The 21110-nt window shown below is 37.1% G+C and overlaps 1 protein-coding gene across 4 annotated transcripts in view; it reads right to left on the minus strand.

Moving 5' to 3' along the window:
* RPS6KC1 (ribosomal protein S6 kinase C1) overlaps window positions 1-21110 on the minus strand; it is a 179985-nt gene that overhangs the window by 144174 nt on the left and 14701 nt on the right. For all 4 annotated transcript variants that reach the window (XM_077902148.1, XM_077902147.1, XM_077902145.1 and 1 more), the window contains 2 exons: window positions 20152-20187; window positions 13882-14002 (listed from right to left, as the gene is read on the minus strand). In XM_077902148.1, the coding sequence (XP_077758274.1) occupies window positions 13882-14002; window positions 20152-20187 (157 nt within the window). The remainder of the gene's footprint in view (window positions 1-13881; window positions 14003-20151; window positions 20188-21110) is intronic.

Here is a 21110-nt window from a genome sequence, read left to right on the forward strand (position 1 = left end):
CATTAAATTTCCATTCACAGGGTCATTGTTTTCCTGTGAACAGAATAGAAGAATTATAGGTCATTTCCAAAAGAAAATGCAAAACATATTTTTCATAAGAAAATTTATTATGTGGGATTATATGCTATATATGATATTATTTGTGTGTGTGTATATATATATATTATATATATAATTATATATATATTATATATAAGCCAGCCTCCCACCTCCAATTACCCAATGATGCTTTCTTTATTAAAAGCTATGGGAGGAAGGATGCCTGGGTGGCTTAGCAGTTGAGCGTCTGCCTTTGGCCCAAGGCATGATCCCAGAGTCCCAGGATCAAGTCCCACATTGGGCTCCCTGCATGGAGCCTGCTTCTCTCTCTGCCTGTGTCTGCCTCTCTCTCTTTGTGTGTCTCTCATGAATAAATAAAATCCTTAAAAAAAAAAAAAAAAGCTGTGGGACGAAAAATTAAATACAAATATTCTTTTTTTTTTTTTTTTTTCATGTGTTTCTTTTTTTTATTGGTGTTCAATTTACTAACATACAGAATAAATACAAATATTCTAATAAGCTGATAAATCAATGGAAATAAAGTCTCTCTCTCTCTCTTTCCCTCTCTGTTTATAAGCTGTCTTTGAGATAGTCTTTTTTTTTTTTTTAACGTGGAACAACATCTAGATATCAGAGCAGTGACAACTTTTTAAAAATGCAAATGTCAATGATCAAAAGCTGGCTATACGAAACTAAAAGCTGCCCTTGACCAGTAAAAAACTAGCTAGAAAAGCCTGATGCTGATTCTTAACTGAAACAAAAATTCATTCAGAATAAAAACAAAGACAGGCCAAGGTTTTTGGGTGTGAATTCTTTCCAGTCAACAGTAACAAGAACATACCTCTAAATGAACAAGTTGGATTTATTACTCCTTGCAACAAGAGAAAATGTATAGTATTAGGAATCTTGGGACATTTCAAAGGTGTTAGAATGGACTTATCGGATTTGGACTTGCATGTTAGGTACTTCTGGGAAAGGTTTAAAAAAGTGAGGGCTTTGCCCTGGTTTTGATGCTGTCGGGAAGTGGGGATAATTCTATGGTTCTATGAGCTCTATCTAATTCTATGATTCTACGATTTTAATAAATCTTACTATGAGGCAAAAAGAATGAAGACAGGCTAAGGCCATGATTTATATAAAGAAGCTGCAGTCCCTTATGGTGGCCAGGATGAAGATATGCTTGATCATTTTTATGACTTTAACAATGTTCATGTTTTTGTCTGTACTCAGACACAATTCAAAGTGGTCTTGTTTTTGTCTTGATCCAAGGATACAGAGTGGCCTTACCTAATGTCCCTGTTGTGTGAAACTGCTTACGTTCAACAGGAGAACACAGCCTAGATGTGAATACCAGCCCAACTCTAGGAAATAAAAAGGTCGAAGGAATAGGCCGTGCAAAGCCAGTTCTTTCTTAACTGCCAGCAGCTGCTTTTCTCTTTCTCCTAGGAAATCAAAGTGTGACAGCAGATCCAATAAAACAAGTAAAACAATGATCTAATCCTGAGAAAGCAATCAGACAGGAAAAAGATTTTGAAACCTACAAAACTTTACACATTTTAAAAATGTCAGTGTCATGAAAGACAAAAAAAAAAAAAAAGAAAAAATGCATGAGGAATACTCTAGATTAACCTACAGGCATGATCCTAAATCCAAAAACAAACAAACCTAAAAGGGACATTTTTAGAACTGAGGAAATAAGAATATGGACGGCATTTTTGATCATACTATTGTCATCAGTTAAATTTCTTAGGTGTGATATGGGATTGTGGTTATGGGGGAAATATGAAGCACAGGGGTGAAATGTCACAATATCTGCAACTTATTCTCAAGTGGTTCCAAGAAAATGAGCTAGATAGTAATAAAAAATGCAGCAAACTGTTAATGATCAATGAACTTGGGCCAAAGGTATAAAAGCATTTATCACTCTTTTGTGGTTTTTTCCTGTACACTTAAAAGTTTTGCAATTTAAAAAAAATGGAAAAAATAAGTTAGATACTATACTGGTAAGATGTAAAACAGAGGGAAAGCAACAAACTTAGCCTAAAGAAAACAGAAAACTTCCTAGAAAAGGAGACATCTGAAAGTCTGAAAGGCTAACAAAGTTCACAGTGGAGCAGTGCAACGTTGAAGTCACAGACACAAGAGAATATGGTACATCAGTGGTAACTGAGCAACAAAGGATAGCTAACGGTAGCAGATATGTGTCAAGCACTGAGCTAGACACACTGCAGATGTAATCCACAGAACAGGAAGGTATTATCCCTATCTTACCAATAATAAAACAGACTCAGATGTTAATTTGTTCAAGATCACATGGCTAGTAAATCATGGATGGAAGATTTGGGCCTAAGGCCATCTGATTTCAAAAGGCATGTTATTTTCACTCTATTGCCAGACTAGTAACTACATTTTTGATGGTTGTGTAAATTACAATAGGATTCACTATTGCTGCTGAGATTTACATACTAAAAATGTGAGAGTAGTTAAAAAGATGGATGATTAAAAAAGAAGTCCCTCCACACAAGCACAGCTGCAGCCTGCAGGGTTCACTGCAGTTATCAAGTATTACAAATGGACTGTACCATTTACTGAGAGAGATAAATTGCTTACTTACCAAGATTAATAAGAAACTTTCATTCTATAATATGCAAGGATGTGGAGAAAAGGTGAAGATAACTTTTTAGCAATATCAATAATAGCTACAAATCTCAACTAATTTAGAAACCATTCCCTTTCACCCAGTGACAAGCTTATTGTTTAAAAAGCTGGGCTGTGGGGATCCCTGGGTGGCGCAGCGGTTTGGCGCCTGCCTTTGGCCCAGGGCGCGATCCTGGAGACCCGGGATCGAATCCCACATCGGGCTCCTGGTGCATGGAGCCTGCTTCTCCCTCTGCCTGTGTCTCTGCCTCTCTCTCTCTCTGTGTGACTATCATAAATAAATAAAAATTTAAAAAAAAAAAATTTTTTTTTAAATAAAAAGCTGGGCTGTGTATCCCCCAATATTAAAGATATATGGATAGAGTTAAATTCCATAGTACAAAAGGTATAAAATAAAGAGTAGGGGATCCCTGGGTGGCTCAGTGGTCTAGCGCCTGCCTTCAGCCCAGGGTGTGATCCTGGAGTCCTGGGATCAAGTCCCACCTCGGGCTTCCTGCATGGAGCCTGCTTCTCTCTCTGCCTGTGTCTCTGCCTCTCTCTGTCTCTCATGAATAAACAAATAAAATCTTTAAAAAATAAAAATAATAAAAATAAAGAGGAAAAACATCCCTCTCCCCACATCCTGAGAAGGTACACACACTATATAAATGTGTGTAGTCATATCCTCACACAATTACGTATATCTATTCAAACACAGATATAATCTTACTAATAAACATTTTGCTGTGCAACATTTGTTCTCTGTGTCTTAAAAAAAATATGGCTTGGAACTGGCACAAAAAACAGACACATAGATCAATGGAACAAAATAGAGAACCCAGAAAGGGATCTTCAACTATATGGTCAACTAATCTTCAACAAAGCAGGAAAGAACATCCAATGGGGGGAAAAAAGTCTCTTCAACAAATGGTGTTGGGCAAATTGGACAGCCACATGCAGCAGAATGAAACTGGACCATTTCCTTTTACCATATACAAAACAAAGGCTCAAAATGAATCAAAGACCTAAATAAATGTGAGACAGAAATCCATCAAAATTCTAAAGAACACAGGCAGCAACCTCTGTGACCTCAGCCATAGCAACGTCTTACTAGACACAACTCCAAAGGCAAGGGAAACAAGGCAAAAATGAACTATTGGGACTTCATAAGATAAAAAGCTTTTGCATAGTCAACAAAACCAAAAGACAATCTATAGAATGGGAGAAGATATTTGCAAATGTCTTTTATCAAATAAAGGGCTAGTATCCAAAATCTATAAAGAACTTATCAGGAACGCCTGGGTGGCTCAGCAGTTGAGCATCTGCCTTCGACCCAGGGCGTGATCCTGGAGACCCAGGATCGAGTCCCACATCGGGCTCCCTGCATGGACCCTGCTTCTCCATCTGCCTGTGTCTTTGCCTGCCTCTCTCTCTGTGTCTCTCATAAATAAATAAATAAAATCTTTAAAAAAAAAAAAAAAAAAAAAGCTTATCAAACTCGGGGCACCTGGGTGGTTCAGTAGGTTGGGCATCTGCCTTTGGCCCAGGGCATGATCCTGGGGTCCTGGGATGGAGTCCCACATCAGATTCCCCAGAGGGAACCTGCTTCTCCCTCTGCCTATATCTCTGACTCACTCTCTCTGTCTCTCATGAATAAATAAATAAGATCTTTAAAAAAAATAAACTTATTGAACTCAACAACACCCAAAGAACAGATAATCCAATCAAGAAATGGGCAGAAGACATGAACAGACATTTCTTCAAAGAAGCCATACAAATGGCCAACAGGCACATGAAAAAATGTTCAACATCACTCAGCATCAGGAAAATACAAATCAAAACCATGACGAGATGCCACCTCACACTGGTCAGAATGGCTAAAATTGGCTAAGAATGGCTAAGTTCAGAAATGACAGATGTTGGAGAGGATGTGGAGAAAGGGGAACCCTCTTACGTTGGTAGAAATGCTTACTGGTATAGCCACTCTGGAAAACAGTATGGAGGTTCCTCCACAAAAGTTGAAAATAGAGCTATCCTACAACCCGACTCCTGTGCTACTAGGTATTTACCCCAAAAATACAAATGTAGTGATCCGAAGGGGCACCTGACCCCAACATTTATAGCAGCAATGTCCACAATAGCCAAACTATGGAAAGAGCCCAGATATTCACGGACCAATGAATGGATAAAGATGATACAAACGGAGTATCACTCAGCCATCAAAAAATGCAATGATGTGGATGGAACTAGAGGGTGTTATGCTAACAAAATAAGTCAAGGAAAGACAACCATCATATAATTTCACTCATAGGTAGAATTTAAGAAAGAAAAAAAAAACAGAGCATCATAGAGGAAGGGAGGGAAAATAAATCAAGATGAAATCAAAGAGGGAAATAAACCATAAGAGACTCTTAATCTTGGGAAACAAACTGAGGGTCGATAGAGGGCGGGGGGGTGAAACAATGGGGTGATTGGGTGATGGACATTAAGGAGTACTGTGTATTACATAAGACTGATGAATCATGAACTCTATCTCTGAAATTAATAATACACTATAAATTAATTAACAATTTAAATTAAAAAAAAATTTTTAAATATAGCCTGGGTATCTTACCACAGCAGTATATTTCAAATAGCTAAAGAATTCTATTAATTGGCTAAATTATGGCATATCTGTACAATCATATAATGAAAAAAATCCAGTTTTTGTTCAGTTTTCTTCTACTGCAAAGAACACTCATATTTATCACTCATATTTATGTGTGTGTGTGTGTGTGTGTGTATGCATTCTCAAAATGTGACCTGCCAACTTGCTGGGGGTTCCCAAGGGCCTCACAAGGGATCAACAAGGTCAAAACCATTTTCATAATAATACTAAGACAGTAGTTGCATTTTTCACTGCATTGACATCTACATTGATCACCTAAAAGCAATGACAGTAAAACTGCAAACCTCAAAAAAAAAAAAAAACTGCAAACCTCTTAGTATGAATCAAGACAATGGCACCAAACTATTCTTACTTGTAATCACCATATTCCTGACTGCCACTTACTCATATTAAAAAAATGTTTAAATGTCAGTTTCATTTAAGAATGTCTTTGATGGGGAATTCCTGGATGGCTCAGTGGTTGAGAGTCTGCCTTTGGCTCAGGGTGTGATCCTGGGGTCCTGGGATGAGGCTCCCTGCAGGGATTTTTTAATTTTTAAGATTTAAATAAAATCTTAAAAAAAAAAAAAAAAAGAATGTCTTTGATGAAGCAATAAAAATTACTAACTTTATTGAATTTCAATCCTTGAGACCACTTCTTTTCTTTTTTTTTTTTTTTAAAGATTTTATGTATTTATGAGAGACAGAGAGAGAGAGAGAGAGTGAGAGGCAGAGACACAGGCAGAGGGAGAAGCAGGTTCTCTGTGGGGAGGAGCCTGACATAAGACTCAATTCCAGGACCCCAGGACCATGACCGAAGCCAAAGGCAGACGTTCAACCACTGAGCCACGCAAGTGCCCCAAGACCACTTATTTCAAAAGTCTGTGGGGGAAAAAAACTATAACCATTCATATTTAGGTATCTGGTAGAAACTCCCCACAAAACACAAAACAAACATAAAGTGAGCCCAACAACTCAAAGAAAACTACGATAGCATTGGGGTTTTTTGGTTTCTTTGGGGGGGGGGAGGGTTATTTATTTATTTGACAGAGAGAAAGAGAGAGAGAGAGAAAAAGCAGGGGGAGTAGCAGGCAGAGGAAAAGGGAGAAGCAGGCTCCCTGATAAGCAAGGAGCCCTATCAGCGGCACAATCCTGGGATCATGACCCAAGCTGAAGGCAGTCGCTTAACCAACTGAGCCACCCAGGTGCCCCCCACAGCATTGCTATCAGTGGTGAAATTCAAGTCATCAAGTCACTGTGAGCCTGACAGCTTCTTAACATTTAAAATATTTTCATTAGAGATATGTGATGATATTAACTATTTTTTATATTGATATAATGAAATAGGTCAACATATCAAAGATCTGCATAACTCTGGGAACCAATATTTTTCACATGACCAACATGATGTTATAAGTTCATGCATAGATTAAAAAAACCATTCAAATTTAAGACAGACTAATGAATTTTAATAAAACAAAGTACAAAAGGTTTGTTGATAGGATTTCATATTCCATAATGCAATTAAACTTTTAAGAAACTACCCCTTACTAAATTTTGGTGTATAAGATGATTACCTTCAATTGTCTGAAAAGCTATTAAAATGCTCCTCCCTTTTTCAACTAAATCATCTGTGTGATTCTGAATTTTCTTCATATACTTGAATCAAAACAATCTATCATCACAGATTAGATCTAGAAGCAGATATGAAAATCTAGCTGTTTTCTCTTAATGCCAGCATTGGAGATTCACAAATGTAAATCAATACCACACTTCTGACAATTATTTTCCATAGCAATATAATATTTAATATACCTTTTATTTTTATTTAATACATATTTCTAAACTTTTAGAATGGTAAATATTAATAGGTATAAGTACACCAATAGTTCTTTGAGATGTCAAGAAAGGAGACTTCTGAGACTAAAACATCTAATAATCATTGCTAAATATCTCCTATGCAAGGAAAATAGGTGTGTAGTAAAACTTACTAAAAAAAAGAATTTTTAGGAAAAGACATATTTTTTTTCCCTAGGAAAAAGCATATTTTATTTTTTAAAGATTTTACTTATTTATTCATGAGACACAGAGAGAGAGAGGCAGAGACAGGCAGAGGGAGAAGCAGACTGGCTCCTCACAGGGACCCCGATTCAGGACTAGATCTCCAGACCAGGATCGCACCATAAGCCAAAGGCCGACCATCAACTGCTGAGCCACCCAGGTGTCCCAGAAAGGTATATTTTAAATTGATCTCCAAAAACTGTGAATTTATACTCTTCCTGCTGCACATCTATATCCCTATAGTAAGTATAATCAAACTTTATTGTTGCCTTGATATTGACTTTGATGACATCATTGCCTATAACTACTCTGTCTCTTAAATTTTAACTCATTCTTTCTTTCTTTTCAACTAATTTCTTAGGCATTTTATATGTCAGGCATGGTTCTACATACTAAAGATATAGCCACAAGTAAGAATAAAGCAGTCTCTAATCACACAATCATGTTAAAAAATCAGAGAAAAATTAGGAGGAAAAGACAGTTAAGTGTGAGGGAGGTTTCTTTTTATTTTTTTAAGATTTAATTTATTTATTTGACAGAGAAAGCACACGAGCAGGGGGAGCAGGGGAAGTAAGAGAGGGAGAAGCTGGTTCCCTGCTGAGCTGGGAGCCTGATGCAGGGCTCAATCCAGGACTCTGGGATCATGACCTGAGCAGAAGGCAGACCCTTAACCAACTGAGCCACCCAGGCACCATGGTTTCTTATTTTTAGAATATAAAAGAATACTTTCTGCGTTTAGAAGCATGATTCTTAAAATTCCTCAGAGTGGGGGTACCTGGGTCGTTCGGTCAGTTAAGATTCTGACTTCATTCAGCTCAGGTCACAATTTCAGGATTCTGGGACGGAGCCCCCGTGTCAGGCTCCCTGCTTAGCAGGGAGGCTGCTCCTCCCTCTCCCTCTGTCCCTCCTCCCTTCATGAACAAGGTTTTCTTTCTCTCAAATAAATAAATAAAATATTAAAAAAAAAAAACACTCCTAGACTGGTTAGTTTTAATTATTTGCATCTTCACAGTTAAAATAGAGTGTCACTGGGGTTAGTATCCCAAATAGATAAAGAACTCACACAACTCAACACCAAAAAATCAAATGATCCAGTTAAAAAAGTGAGTAGAGGATCTAAATAAGCATATTTCTAAGAAGGACAAACAGATGGCCAACAGACACATGAAAAGATGCTCTACATCACTAGTTATCAGGGAAACACAAATCAAAACCACACTGAGATATCACCTCACATCGGTCAGAATGGGTAGGCTCAAAAAGACAAGAAATAACAAGTGTTGGCAAGGACGGAGAGAAAAGGGAATCCTCTTGCAACTTTTGGTGGAAATGTAAACTGGTGCAGTCACTGGAAAACACTAAGGTGGCTCTCCAAAACATTAAAATAGAACTACCATAAGATCCAGCAATTCCACTTCTAGGTATTTATCTGAAGAAAATGAAGCCACTAATTCAAAAAGATATATGCATCCCTATGTTTATTTCAATTTCAATATGGAAGCCACCTAAGTGTCTTTCAACAGATGAATTGATAAAGAAGATATGGTATATACACACATACATATACACACAATGGTATATTATTCAGCCACAAAAAGGAATGAAATATTGCCATTGTGACAAGGATAGACCTAGAGATATTATATAAGTGAAATAAGTCAAACAGAGAAAGACAAATACAGTACAATCTCACTTACATATGGAATCTAAAATGCAAAAGAGATGAACAAACAAAAGAGAAACAAAATGGTGGTTGGGGTGAAGGGGATAAAGAGGTACCAACTTCCAGTTATAAAATAAATAAGTCACAGGGAAGTAAAATATAACATAGGGAATATAGTCAATAATATTGCGATAACTTTGTATGGTGATAGACGGTAACTAGCCTCATTATATTGATTTTATAATGTACGTAAATGTTTAATCACTATGTTGTACACCTGAAACATCGTATTATATGTCAACTATACTTCAATAAAAAAATCTTTAAAAAAAAGTAGAGTGTCACAAAACTTAAAAACTTGACAGTAAGGATGTCATATCAAAGCACTTCCCTTTACAGAACTTCTAGATCATGATGCTTATTTCAGCTATACAAGACTCTAAGATTCTCAGAAGACAGAGGCTGAATCACCATACCCACAGTGCCTATTTTTAAAATATTTCTTGAATTAAATGTGTTATAAAATTTCTGGATAATTATGGTTGGACTCTATTAATAGCAGCAGAACCACGATCAAATGAGGCAGTAGATTCAATGACATAAAGTAACTACAACTTTAATAAGAAAAAGTGTCAAGGAAAAAAAGTAAGGATAACAATGAACAGAAGGCACCAGAAATGTGAATACCATGGAATGTCTGAGCTCAAAGGCCAAAGCATGCAAAGATTAACAAGAGTTTACAGATCCCCCAATGCTTCATAGGGGAACAAAATGAATTGATGGTACCATCAAAACTAATGGGTTCTACTGCTACTAACCTGTTGTCCACATCCCTCACTTGTTTTTCACCTAAGAAAATACAAATGCTTTCCTCTGTAATTATGAACCCAAGATACCTCTCAACATTACTTAAATTTCAAGATATCATTATATATCATAAATTGTTAATATTAAGTATTTGTTAAAATTAAAGAATTGTAGCAACAAGCTTTTGAGGGCCACTTCATTCTGGCATAAATGCCATTGATATTACTATACTATCATGCATCTGTTTTTTTTTTTTTAAGATTTTTTTTTTTTTTTTATGAGAGACAGAGAGAGAGAGAGAGAGAGAGAGAGAGAGAGAGAGGCAGAGACACAGGCAGAGGGAGAAGCAGGCTCCATGCAGCCTGATGTGGGACTCGACCCCAGGTCTCCAGGATCACGCCCTGGGCTAAAGGCAGCGCTAAACCGCTGAGCCACGGGGGCTGTTTCTTGTCCCCAGATCTCAAGATGTTGTGAAACATGCAAAATATCCTAAGGAAACAAGTGTAAAGCTCAGGGAATACCGTGATGCTACAATCAGACTGAAGAAATCACTATTCCAGGTAAACTACAAGCTGGTGGAGATTGGATAATTTCAAATCACCCATAATTCTTCCTCAATTAAAGAGAGCATCAATAGGGTTCAGTCCAGAGATCAAATCCACATGGTAATTTGAGCAAGGAAAGCTTAATACAAAGACTATTCAACAACAGTTAACTTATAAATTCTAAGGAATACCCCCAGGGTAAAAGAAAGTGCCAAAGGAACAACCTGGAAGAGGGAACCCCTCCCCAAAGTTGGGATTGGGATCTTCCTGGAGAAGATGTGGTTGTAACCACTGGATGGGAGAGAAGTTAGATGGGTTCCCTAGGCCAGAGGCGGCCTATGGTTGCCAGGAAAGAGAGAAAAACCCCCACAGAGTTCAAAAGGACAAGACTATCAGGCAAGCAACAAGAGGGAATCACAGTGCTGGGAGCCCACTCATAAGCAAGGCAACACCAGGCCTTGGGTACACAATGTGTTACGAAAGCTGTTTAGGGGTAAAGGCAGGCCAGGGCTGGCAGACAGGCATGCAGAGAAGACAGGGCATCAGGAGCCTTTTCACCTGCAGGGCAATGAGGTCTGGGGTCTACAGTGTCCCCAGGGCACAGGAAACAACCTTCAGGCAGTTAGAGGGTCAGAAGCCCAGTCCACTAGGGCTGTGGTGCCTTGGTGTACTCAGCCAAGTGGCTACCAAACTGGCTAGGGATGCAAGCTTGTCAGTAGACTGTATTTAGATGTGTGGCTGAAGCACATGCCTCTAGCAACAGTGTAGTAGGAACAAAAAGAAAACTAAAACCATAGCACACTGGAAGGAAGAAGAGAAGCCCCTTACCCTCCTGCAATGCCCCTCCTCCAGCAAGCTCTACTGTGAACAGCATACTCACTGTAAAGGAAAAATACTTAGAATACAATCCGTTAATGAGTAAAAGAAAATGAAAGGGACTTGAAGCAAAGTGGCAATAGATGGGTAACTGGAGTGGCTTCTCAGAATTACCAATGTAAAAGCTCCAGGAATTACAGGCCTATCTTAAAAGGCAGCAATTTCTCCAGTGTCAATGAGAAATACAACTGATATCAGAATATACTCTCTAAAGCCATTGCACAAAAACCAACATGACATAGAAATAGGTATTACTATAAGAATAAATAAATGCCATAAAAGAACTTTAAATTAGTGGCAATGTATAAAAAGTTAATACATAATGAAGATGGTATTGGGAACCTGGGTGGCTCACCGGTTGAGCATCTGCCTTTGGCTCAGGGCGTGATTCTGGAGTCCCAGGATTGAGTCCTGCATCAGGCTTCCTGCATGGAGCCTGCTTCTCCCTCTGCCTGCCTCTCTCTCTCTCCCTCTCTCTCTCATCCTCTCTCTCTCTGTCTCTCATGAATAAATAAATAAAATCTTTTTTAAAAAAAGATGGTATCAATTTCATTGGGAAAACATGACTTAATAAATATCCTGGAATAGATGTCTATCCATCCGAAAGAAACATAAAATGAAGTATCATCCTGCATCCCATTCAAATATAAATTCCACATGGGTATTAAGAAGAATTTTTTTAAGCTCTAAAAATCATCTTAGAACTTCCTCAAAAATGAGGAACTAGAAGACATTTCTTTTTTTTTTTTTTTTAAGATTTTATTTATTTATTCATAGAGACCCAGAGAGAGAAAGAGGCAGAGACACAGGCAGAGGGAGAAGCAAGCTCCATGCAGGGAGCCCGACGTGGGACTCGATCCCGGGTCTCCAGGATCACACCCCGGGCTGCTGGCAATGCCAAACCGCTGCGCCACCGGGGCAGCCCTAGAAGACATTTCTAATCAAGAACAGAAACCCAAAATCTTAGGGGGAAGAGGGGGCAGGAATAGAACTGAATATAAAAAATTTGGCGGGGATCCCTGAGTGGCTCAGCAGTTTAGCGCCTGCCTTTGGCCCAGGGCGTGATCCTGGAGTCCTGGGATCGAGTCCCACGTCGGGCTCCCGGCATGGAGCCTACTTCTCCCTCCTCCTATGTCTCTGCCTCTCTCTCTCTCTCTATGTCTATCATAAATAAATAAATAAATAAATAAATAACTCTTTAAAAAAAAATATTTGTTTGGCAAAAGCTATTATAAGCAATTCTAAAATATAGTAGATGTACTATATATAAAGGTATAAATCACAAAAATATGTATGTATGCAAATGTATATATGGGTGGAAGTATAATGTACCCAATGTGCAGAAATGTATCATGTTTCCTGACACTAGCTGCTGAAACTATGTTAGAAGCAACTTGCAATGAGCCTATCTACTGCCCAGATAGTGGTCTTTGTGGCAGCCTGGGTCCAGCCAGAAAATGGAGTCCACAGAGCAGTTTGTACAGGGAAAGTCTTATAAAGACTTATTAGAGCACCTAGGTGGCTCAGTGGTTGAGCACCTGCCTTTGGCTCAGGTCGTGATCCCGGGGTCCTGAGATCAAGTCCCCATCAGGCTCCCCAAAAGGAGCCTGCTTCTCCCTCTGCCTCTGTGTGTCTCTCATGAATAAATAAAATCTTAAAAAAAAAAAAAAGAATTATTAACTATTTGCACAGGATTAACTACTAAGAGGCAAGAGCAGAGAACTCTATGAAATATCCCATGTTGAGGGAGAGAAACAAAGGCAATTGTTGGAAGGGGCACCTCCTTCCCAAGGCTAGAGTTTACATCTCACTGGAGATAGTGTGGGTCTGGTACACTAAATGAGAGAAGTTAGCTGGGTTACTCCAGCCAAAGCTGTTCTATAACAGAAAGGCCAAAGTTGATGGACAAGAACCTGCAGGCCAGGAACGATAAGCAGGAAACTCTCTACTATGGTGCCAGCATGCCAAGAGTAGAAGGCAGAAAGCTGCAGATAGGAACTGGCAACAAAATCTGCTAGAGGGTGAGGTACACACACATACACACACACACACACACACACACACACACACACTGCTGGCAGCACAGAGCAAGCAGAGCAGAGTACCAGGAATCTCTGTGACTCAGTTTTCTGTTAAAATTTTGTGAAGCCATGAATCGAACAGTTGTGACTCAATCAATAACATATCCAGAACACCACTCTAAAATGTCTGCATCTGGCCTGGCTGTGTGCCTCAAACTATAACCATTCATATTATAAGGAAGGTGTCAGAAAAAAATGTAACTTTTAAAAATCCCCAAATTTCAGAACTATAAGAATAATTCAATATCATCTCATCATCATGTCCTACATTTTGGGGGTTTTTTAATTTGCTTGACTGGCTGGAGTTGAAGTTGTGCTGTTTCACAGAAGGGAAGAGTAAATGCATTCAGAATTAACAAACCTACACCAGGAACATGAAAAAACAACTTCAAGTGCTTGCTGCATGATGTGAATGATCTTAATAAGTGCACCTGACTTCATTGTACAGTACTTCAGGGTTCAGCATATACACACAATTAGCCAAACAGCACTTTTTAAAATCACAATTTCAAAATAATCACTTACCAAACACTATTCCTTTAGCAAATGGAGGAAACAATTCTGAATGTCGGAATAAGTTTTTGTGAATTTGCCATAGTTCTTTGTGTAGTTTCTTAAAGTCACTGTATCTCTTCCATACGATTATCTAAAGAAAAAGAAAAATCAAATGTGTATCTCGTAGTGAAACTACGTAGGTTCAGATATCTGAATAACAAAAAATATTTTCATAAAAGTGCCCAAAATTATCATGCAAAGGCAAATAAATATATGTTCTAACCAATATGGCTAACTGTCTGAGATTAAATAATAATATTTATTTTAAAAATAAAAAGCAGCAACTCTTTCTCTAAGTTTTCTGTTTTGCTTATTAAATTTCATTTCACACAAATACTGTTTTCTTGGAAAAATATTCAACCTGGTACAAAGAAGGTCTATACCACCTAAACCGCCACTTAACCTCTTCAAAAATCAATTATGATTGGCCTGGAAATGAGCTAGATGTCAAAATACATATTCTACTTCAGAAACAGCATATTTATAAATGCAAATTAATTTAGACAATTTTTTTTTTTAGAGAAAAAGAGGACATGCACAAGTCCAGGGTGGGGCGGGGGGGTGCGGGACACATAGAAGGAGAGGGAGAGAGAGAATCCAAGCTGACTCCACCCAGAGCACACAGCCCAATGCAGAGCCTGATCTTACCACCCTGAGATCATGACCTGAGCTGAAATCAAGAATCAGATGCTTAACTGACTGAGCCATGTAGGCACTCCTGAACAACTTTTAAACATAAAGTACCTACACAGCTTTTGCCTAAAAGGATAAACTAAATAATACTGAAGAAGAAATGTCTATGTAGCAATTAACCTTAACATTTCATAAATCTTATTTCACAAATCTTAGTTTAAAGTAATAATAAGGATTTAAGACAAGATGAATCCTAAATACCGGTAAAACTAGTGTATTTCAAACAGAAAATAAGTCATCTAGATTATATAATACATAAAAGTTTACATCCATTAATTTGAATTACTTTTTTCTTTTCAAGATTTTATTTATTTATTCATGAGAGACACAGACACAGGCAGAGGGAGAAGCAGGCTCCATGCAGGGAGCCAGAACTTGAGATTCAATCCCGGGTCTCCAGGATCACGCCCTGGGCCAAAGGTGGTGCTAAACCACTGAGCCACCCAGGCTGCCCAATTTGAATTACTTTTTAACCTTAATCAGATTAAATTAGAAAAAAAAACTTTTATAAAGAAAACAGACTTGACACATGACTGTGATATCATTGATTCAGCCCCTTAGTCTCCACAAAATAGGGTAAAACTGAGTTTTAAATTCATTACCTGGCATACTAGGGCCTCTGCTTCTAAAAAAAACCTAATTGCCCCACTTAACAAACTCAATAGAATGTCTGCTAACAATAATAAGCAAATCTTAGGCCAAGCAGGTAATCTAGTGGGATTTAAGAGACTCTTGTCAAAAAATTTACTCTCTGGATATAAGAAATCCTTCACTAAACTTTATCATACTACCAAAAATTCTACCATGATGAGCTTTTTGTTTTTACTACAGTTACAATTCTAGGAGACTAAAAAGATTATAACATGAATTAATTTAAACTGCTTCCTTCTGATGCTTCCTTTTATTCATTTACTCAACAACAAAAATAATCACCAAAACAAGTATTTTCATGTCTCTATTCTGTGCCAGGCTCTGTGTTAGCACAAAGGATGAAGAAATGAGAAACACAGCCCCTGCCTTCCATGACTTCCAGTCTGGTTGGGCAGAACAAGCCAACACAATAACAACTGCATCACAAGATGGTATGATTAATACAGACAAGGGAAGCCCAAGGGTGTTATGAAAGGAGCACCTATACTGAAGGCAAGTAATGATTAGACCAACAAAAAGAGAGAGAGACAAGACTGGGGATGAAGTTTTTAAAAGGAGAGTGAGATGCCAAATATAATCACTAGAAGTTGGGCTTTTGCAATTGGACAAATGGCGGTGCCCATTCTCTAAGGTAAAGAAAGAGGGAAAGGAAACTTTTAAGAACAAAATTCAATTTTAGACCTATCTGACACAGATTTGGAGTTAAAGAGTGAGAACTAAGCAAGATGTATTATTCATTTGGGAATCATCACAGAGAGGTGGCAATCACTCAAGAAAGCTCTCTTAGCATTTGTAGCAAGGCAAGGAGTCTAAGGACAAAATGATGGGGAACCTTAATGCTGAGAGGTCAGCCAGAAGTAAGAAGAGGAAACCAAGTGCAAAGTAAGTGTTTAAGAAGCTGGGTTGTGCCATGAGACAGACCACCTGGATGGAAGAAAAGACTTTATTTTAAAATGGAAGTGAATGAAACAAAAGCTGGTAACAAAGAACCAACAGTCCCAGCAAAAGAGCAAAAAGAATGAATAACTAAGAAAGCCAAACCAACACCTGAAAAGTAAACATTCTCAAGACAAGTGAGATTACAAATGACCTGAATTTTCATATTTTTTGTTTCTTTATAATATTTAATTTTGATACATGACAATAATTCTGTCATGGGAGAAAAAAAGTGCTATTTTTATATTTCTAAAATAGATCAAATAGTGGTGGTACCTCGCTGCCAAAGGCTTAAGGAAGAAATGGGTGATGGGCTTGTGAAAGTAACCTTACATAAGATAAACGCCACTCTTAAAACCATTATAAACTAGACATGAGAGCTATTCAAAAGACTGTAGCTCATGGAAACAAATCTGCAGATAAAATTTCTAGTTAAGTCATTTTTAAATAAAGGCAGAGTAACTTAAGGGAAAAAAGTCAGTAACTTAATCACAATAATAACAACATGGTCTATAAACTAGTATATAGTATGTCAGAGTAAGAATTAGAGCCTCCAAGGTAAAACTTTTTCATCATGCCTAATTTATTCATTCACATTCTCTTTATTCTCAACACAAGAACTACAGAATCAAATATCTAAGAATAAACATAAACCCTTAAGAAATGCAGGAAACCAAAGCATCACCAAGTGTCACCATCTATTGCCTCCTTTTCTTTGTACTCCTTTAACCTTGGACATTTCTAGAAATCTTCAAAATGGAAAAGTAAACAAAAGCACACTTCCATTACATTAGCAGTACCGATGTTTATAACTGGACTATATACAAAGTCCCAAAAGACGCATGCAGAAATTCTCGGGTAATTCTTTCCTATTAGAAAAAAAAAGTTGTATAACTACTGTTCCGTTGAACCAATCCCTGCAGAAATTTCATATTCATTAAAGTTACTCTGTATAGAATTCCTCAATGAAAAATTAATTCAGGGATCCCTGGGTGGCTCAGCGGTTTAGCGCCTGCCTTTGGCCCAGGGCGTGATCCTGGAGACCTGGGATCGAATCCCACGTCGGGCTCCCGGTGCATGGAGCCTGCTTCTCCCTCTGCCTATGTCTCTGCCTCTCTCTCTCTCTCTGTGTGACTATCATAAATAAAAAATAAAAAATAAATTAAAAAAAATTCAGTGACAATCATATATGTATTTAGTAAAAGCTTAACTTTCATTAAAAACATCCTTAAATAATTTTTGCAAAAAATGTTCTTTTCAGATAATTTCACTTAATGATAGCAAAAACCTTCAGATCCCATAAGCAAAACCAATTAATTCAATTAAATTTGTCCTCTCATACAGTATTTTAAAATTGCTGGATCATCTTTTCTTATACCAAGCATCACTACCATATTTGCTTACATATTTTCTTTCTCCCTTTTCCAAGAGCCTTTTCTTTATCTTGACACATTTTAAGTGTTCTCAAATGGTTTTTATCAAACTATTTTATTTATGAAAGGACTTAACAGATTTCTGACATGATACATAGAAAAGTTCTATTTCAGTTCTTCTCCTTTTCCCAAATTCCATCAGTGAAATCTACTACCTATAGAGAAACAGAGTTATAGGTTATTTTTCTAAAAAGGTACAGGACGGAGGGCACAACATCTCTAGTTCTTTCTTTGCCCTTCTTCAGGTGTTCATGCTTTAGAAAATCTACTGAACGAAAGACCACATTAACTGCTGCTGTTCCCCTCAGAGTTTCCTATGTATGCTGCTCTTTTTTTTTTTTTTTTAAGATTTTATTAATTTATTTGACAGAGAGAGCACAAGCAGTGGGAGCAGCAGAGGAAGAGGGAGAAGTAGGCTCTCTACTAAACAGGAAGCCTGATGCTGGGCTTGATGCCAAGACCCTGAGATTATGACCTGAGCCAAAGGCAGATGCTTAACCAACTGAGCCACACAGGCACCCCACCCCATGCTGCTCTTAATAAATAAAAATTTAAAGGGAATTTCTAAGGATAAAATTTTGTAAAAGAAATTCTGGATAATTTTAAATTATTTACTCCATGTGAGTATTTCAGCATTCTTAGGAAGAAAACACTGCTACTTGGTAGCATGCGTCAAGGTGTTCAAACATATCTATAAAAGAAAACCAGCAAAACATCTCTGGTTTTATAAGGATAGCATATTATTAGCCCTATATTTGGTTAAACTAACATGACATCTTTAATCCTCAATAGCTCTTGGGAAGCCTGACTAAATTCTAAAGCAGTACCTAAATGAATCTGTTAACAGGAGAAAGAAAGGAAAAGGAAAAGGAAACAGAAACAAATCCTAGGTAGCAAATTTCTCTCCTAAATGAGAATTCCCATGTTTGAATGAAATACATGAGAAGCTAGAGTATTACAATTTCAAGGTTATTCTATATTTCAAGAAGCCGGTGAGACAGAAGACATTTTTTAAAATCTTTATACCATTTCTAACAAAGGACCATGCAATCATCTAGCTAAAGGACACTTACAAGAGTTTTCTGATGAATGGTTCACCAACAGTTGTTATTATAAAAGAGTTTTCCCCAAAAAAGGATTAAGGAAATGGCAGAGAGTATGTTCATGGATAGGTTGGTTCAGGATTCTCCCTGGAAAACGGGAACATCAAGCTACAAACTGCAGCAGAGCAATCAGACAATGTATTCAAAGGAAACACAACCCATCTTTAATTTAACAGCACAACAGCCTGTACTGACTGTTAATTCAACATACTTAGAAGAATTCTAAAGAAAGTTCATACTAACCAATAGACACTTAAGTAGAGAGAGTACTTTATACATTGGTGCAAATTATTTTCACTTCCATTTGGGAAAGATACAGATACAGAAATAGATATATCCTTTTCTTTCCAAATAACTATATTACAATATTCTCTTCCTGGTTATTGAGAAGGAAAAATGAAATATCTTAAAGCCCCTGAGAAAAACAGTACGAAATCTTTTAAAATTGTGTTTCACTGAACTCAAATATTGGATCAAATATAGCAGAAATGCTAATGTATAAAAGTTCAAATATGGTCTAAACTTGATGTCACACACTCAAACCAACCAGTACCAAACAATCAATTTAAATGTATGGATCAAGCCAGGTTTATTAAATAAAGAGTAGTGGGGCTTGTTAGAAAATACATACTCCACCTAAAGACGTTAAAATTCAAATGGGGGAAAAAACTGTTGCAGAATCAAGACTGTCAATTTACGTCTTTTAAAACACTTTTAGTAAGAAAAAAAAATCCCCAACACATATCCTTCTAATCTTGATGTAAATGAGCAGGTACCAACATGAAAGTAAATCAAAAAACGTTAAAACAAGCAAGCTCCTCAGTTAGGATTCCCAAAGGTATATAACAAGCACAAAGTAATTACAAATAAAGAATTCCATAGTTTCAAGCAAAAACACGATAAGCTGGTATCATTTTAGAGAGAAAGAGTCTGAAAAGAACTACAAATTTAGAAAAGAAACAGACATTTATAGCCAAAACAGTTTTCCAAAGTGTCAACATGTCAACTCAATATAAAAGTGATAGTAGACAGGAATCCAAAATTTATTATTATGGCCTTTAAAATTAATACTAGTTACCAAATACTTTTCATTTTTTATTAAAGTTATCATGATTTTGAAATAGATAAGAACTCTTAATACTAAAATCTTACAAATGTTAGTTATCAAAAACATTATCACATTATTAAACAGCACTATAATTCCTTAAATTCTTCTTTGTATAACTTAACACATACTAAAACTTAACATGTACTTAGTAAGTCTGAAATAAGAAACTTACACTACTGTCTTGTGAGCTAAGGATAACCTCCAAACACATAAACACAAAGACAGACATACTAACAATTTAGTTTTCTCAACAAAGCATTTATTAAATTTTTGTCAAATATATAAAATAAAATTTTCATATGTGTAAACATGTTACCTCCTGGACATCCTCTGGATTTCTTCGTGAAACAACCTAAAACAAAACATACACAGAAATATTTCATCATTACCAAAATTTAAGATTCCACCTTTGTATAATTACTTTCAATTTTCAAAGAAACACTGAATCATATCACCTACAAAGAACTCAGCTATATAATAACTTCACCACCATCTGAAACACATGCTAAAAATTTAAGAAAAAAGCAGCTTAAAAAAAAAAAAAGCCCACATACTAAAGTTCATGGATTACATTCACAAGAGAATGCCCTGGCTTCACTCTTTTCTTTTTTTTTATTTTTTTATTTTTTATTTATTTGTTCATGAGAGACAGAGAGAGAGAGAGAGAGGCAGAGACACAGGCAGAGGGAGAAGCAGGCTCCATGCAGGGAGCCGATGTGGGACTCGATCCCAGGTCTCCAGGATCAGGCCCTGGGCTGAAGGTGGTACTAAACCGCTGAGCCACCCGGGCTGCCCTTACTTGACATTTCTAACAAGCTTGTCTATCGCCCTTCCCAGCCTATATATAAAAGTAGAAGCAAAAAAAAGGAGCTGTACCCAAACAAAGTATACAAAGGATGACTCTGTATTATGTCTTACAACTGTATGTGAGTCTACAATTGGCTCAATAAAAAATTTCAATTCAAAAAAAAAGCAGCCACAATGCTCAGACACACCAATATCTGTGAGAAGTAATCACTGACCACCAAATGGTAAAGAAAAAAACAAATGTAACTTAGAATCACATACAGCATTCAGGGACAAATAATCCTATCAATATTTCCTGAGCAAAAAGAAAGATGGGGAATTGTTTCAGACCTCTCTAATTACAAAGCCAAAAAGTATTAACACCATAAGGAAGATTTCTTCACAAAACTTATGAAAAGAAGGCTAGGTGTTTAAATCATCAAACAGCTTTGAAAAGTGGGAAAATCTCACATTAGACACATAATACCA

The sequence above is a fragment of the Canis aureus genome, chromosome 6, assembly GCF_053574225.1.
Source record: "Canis aureus isolate CA01 chromosome 6, VMU_Caureus_v.1.0, whole genome shotgun sequence".
NCBI classification, from domain to species: domain Eukaryota; kingdom Metazoa; phylum Chordata; class Mammalia; order Carnivora; family Canidae; genus Canis; species Canis aureus.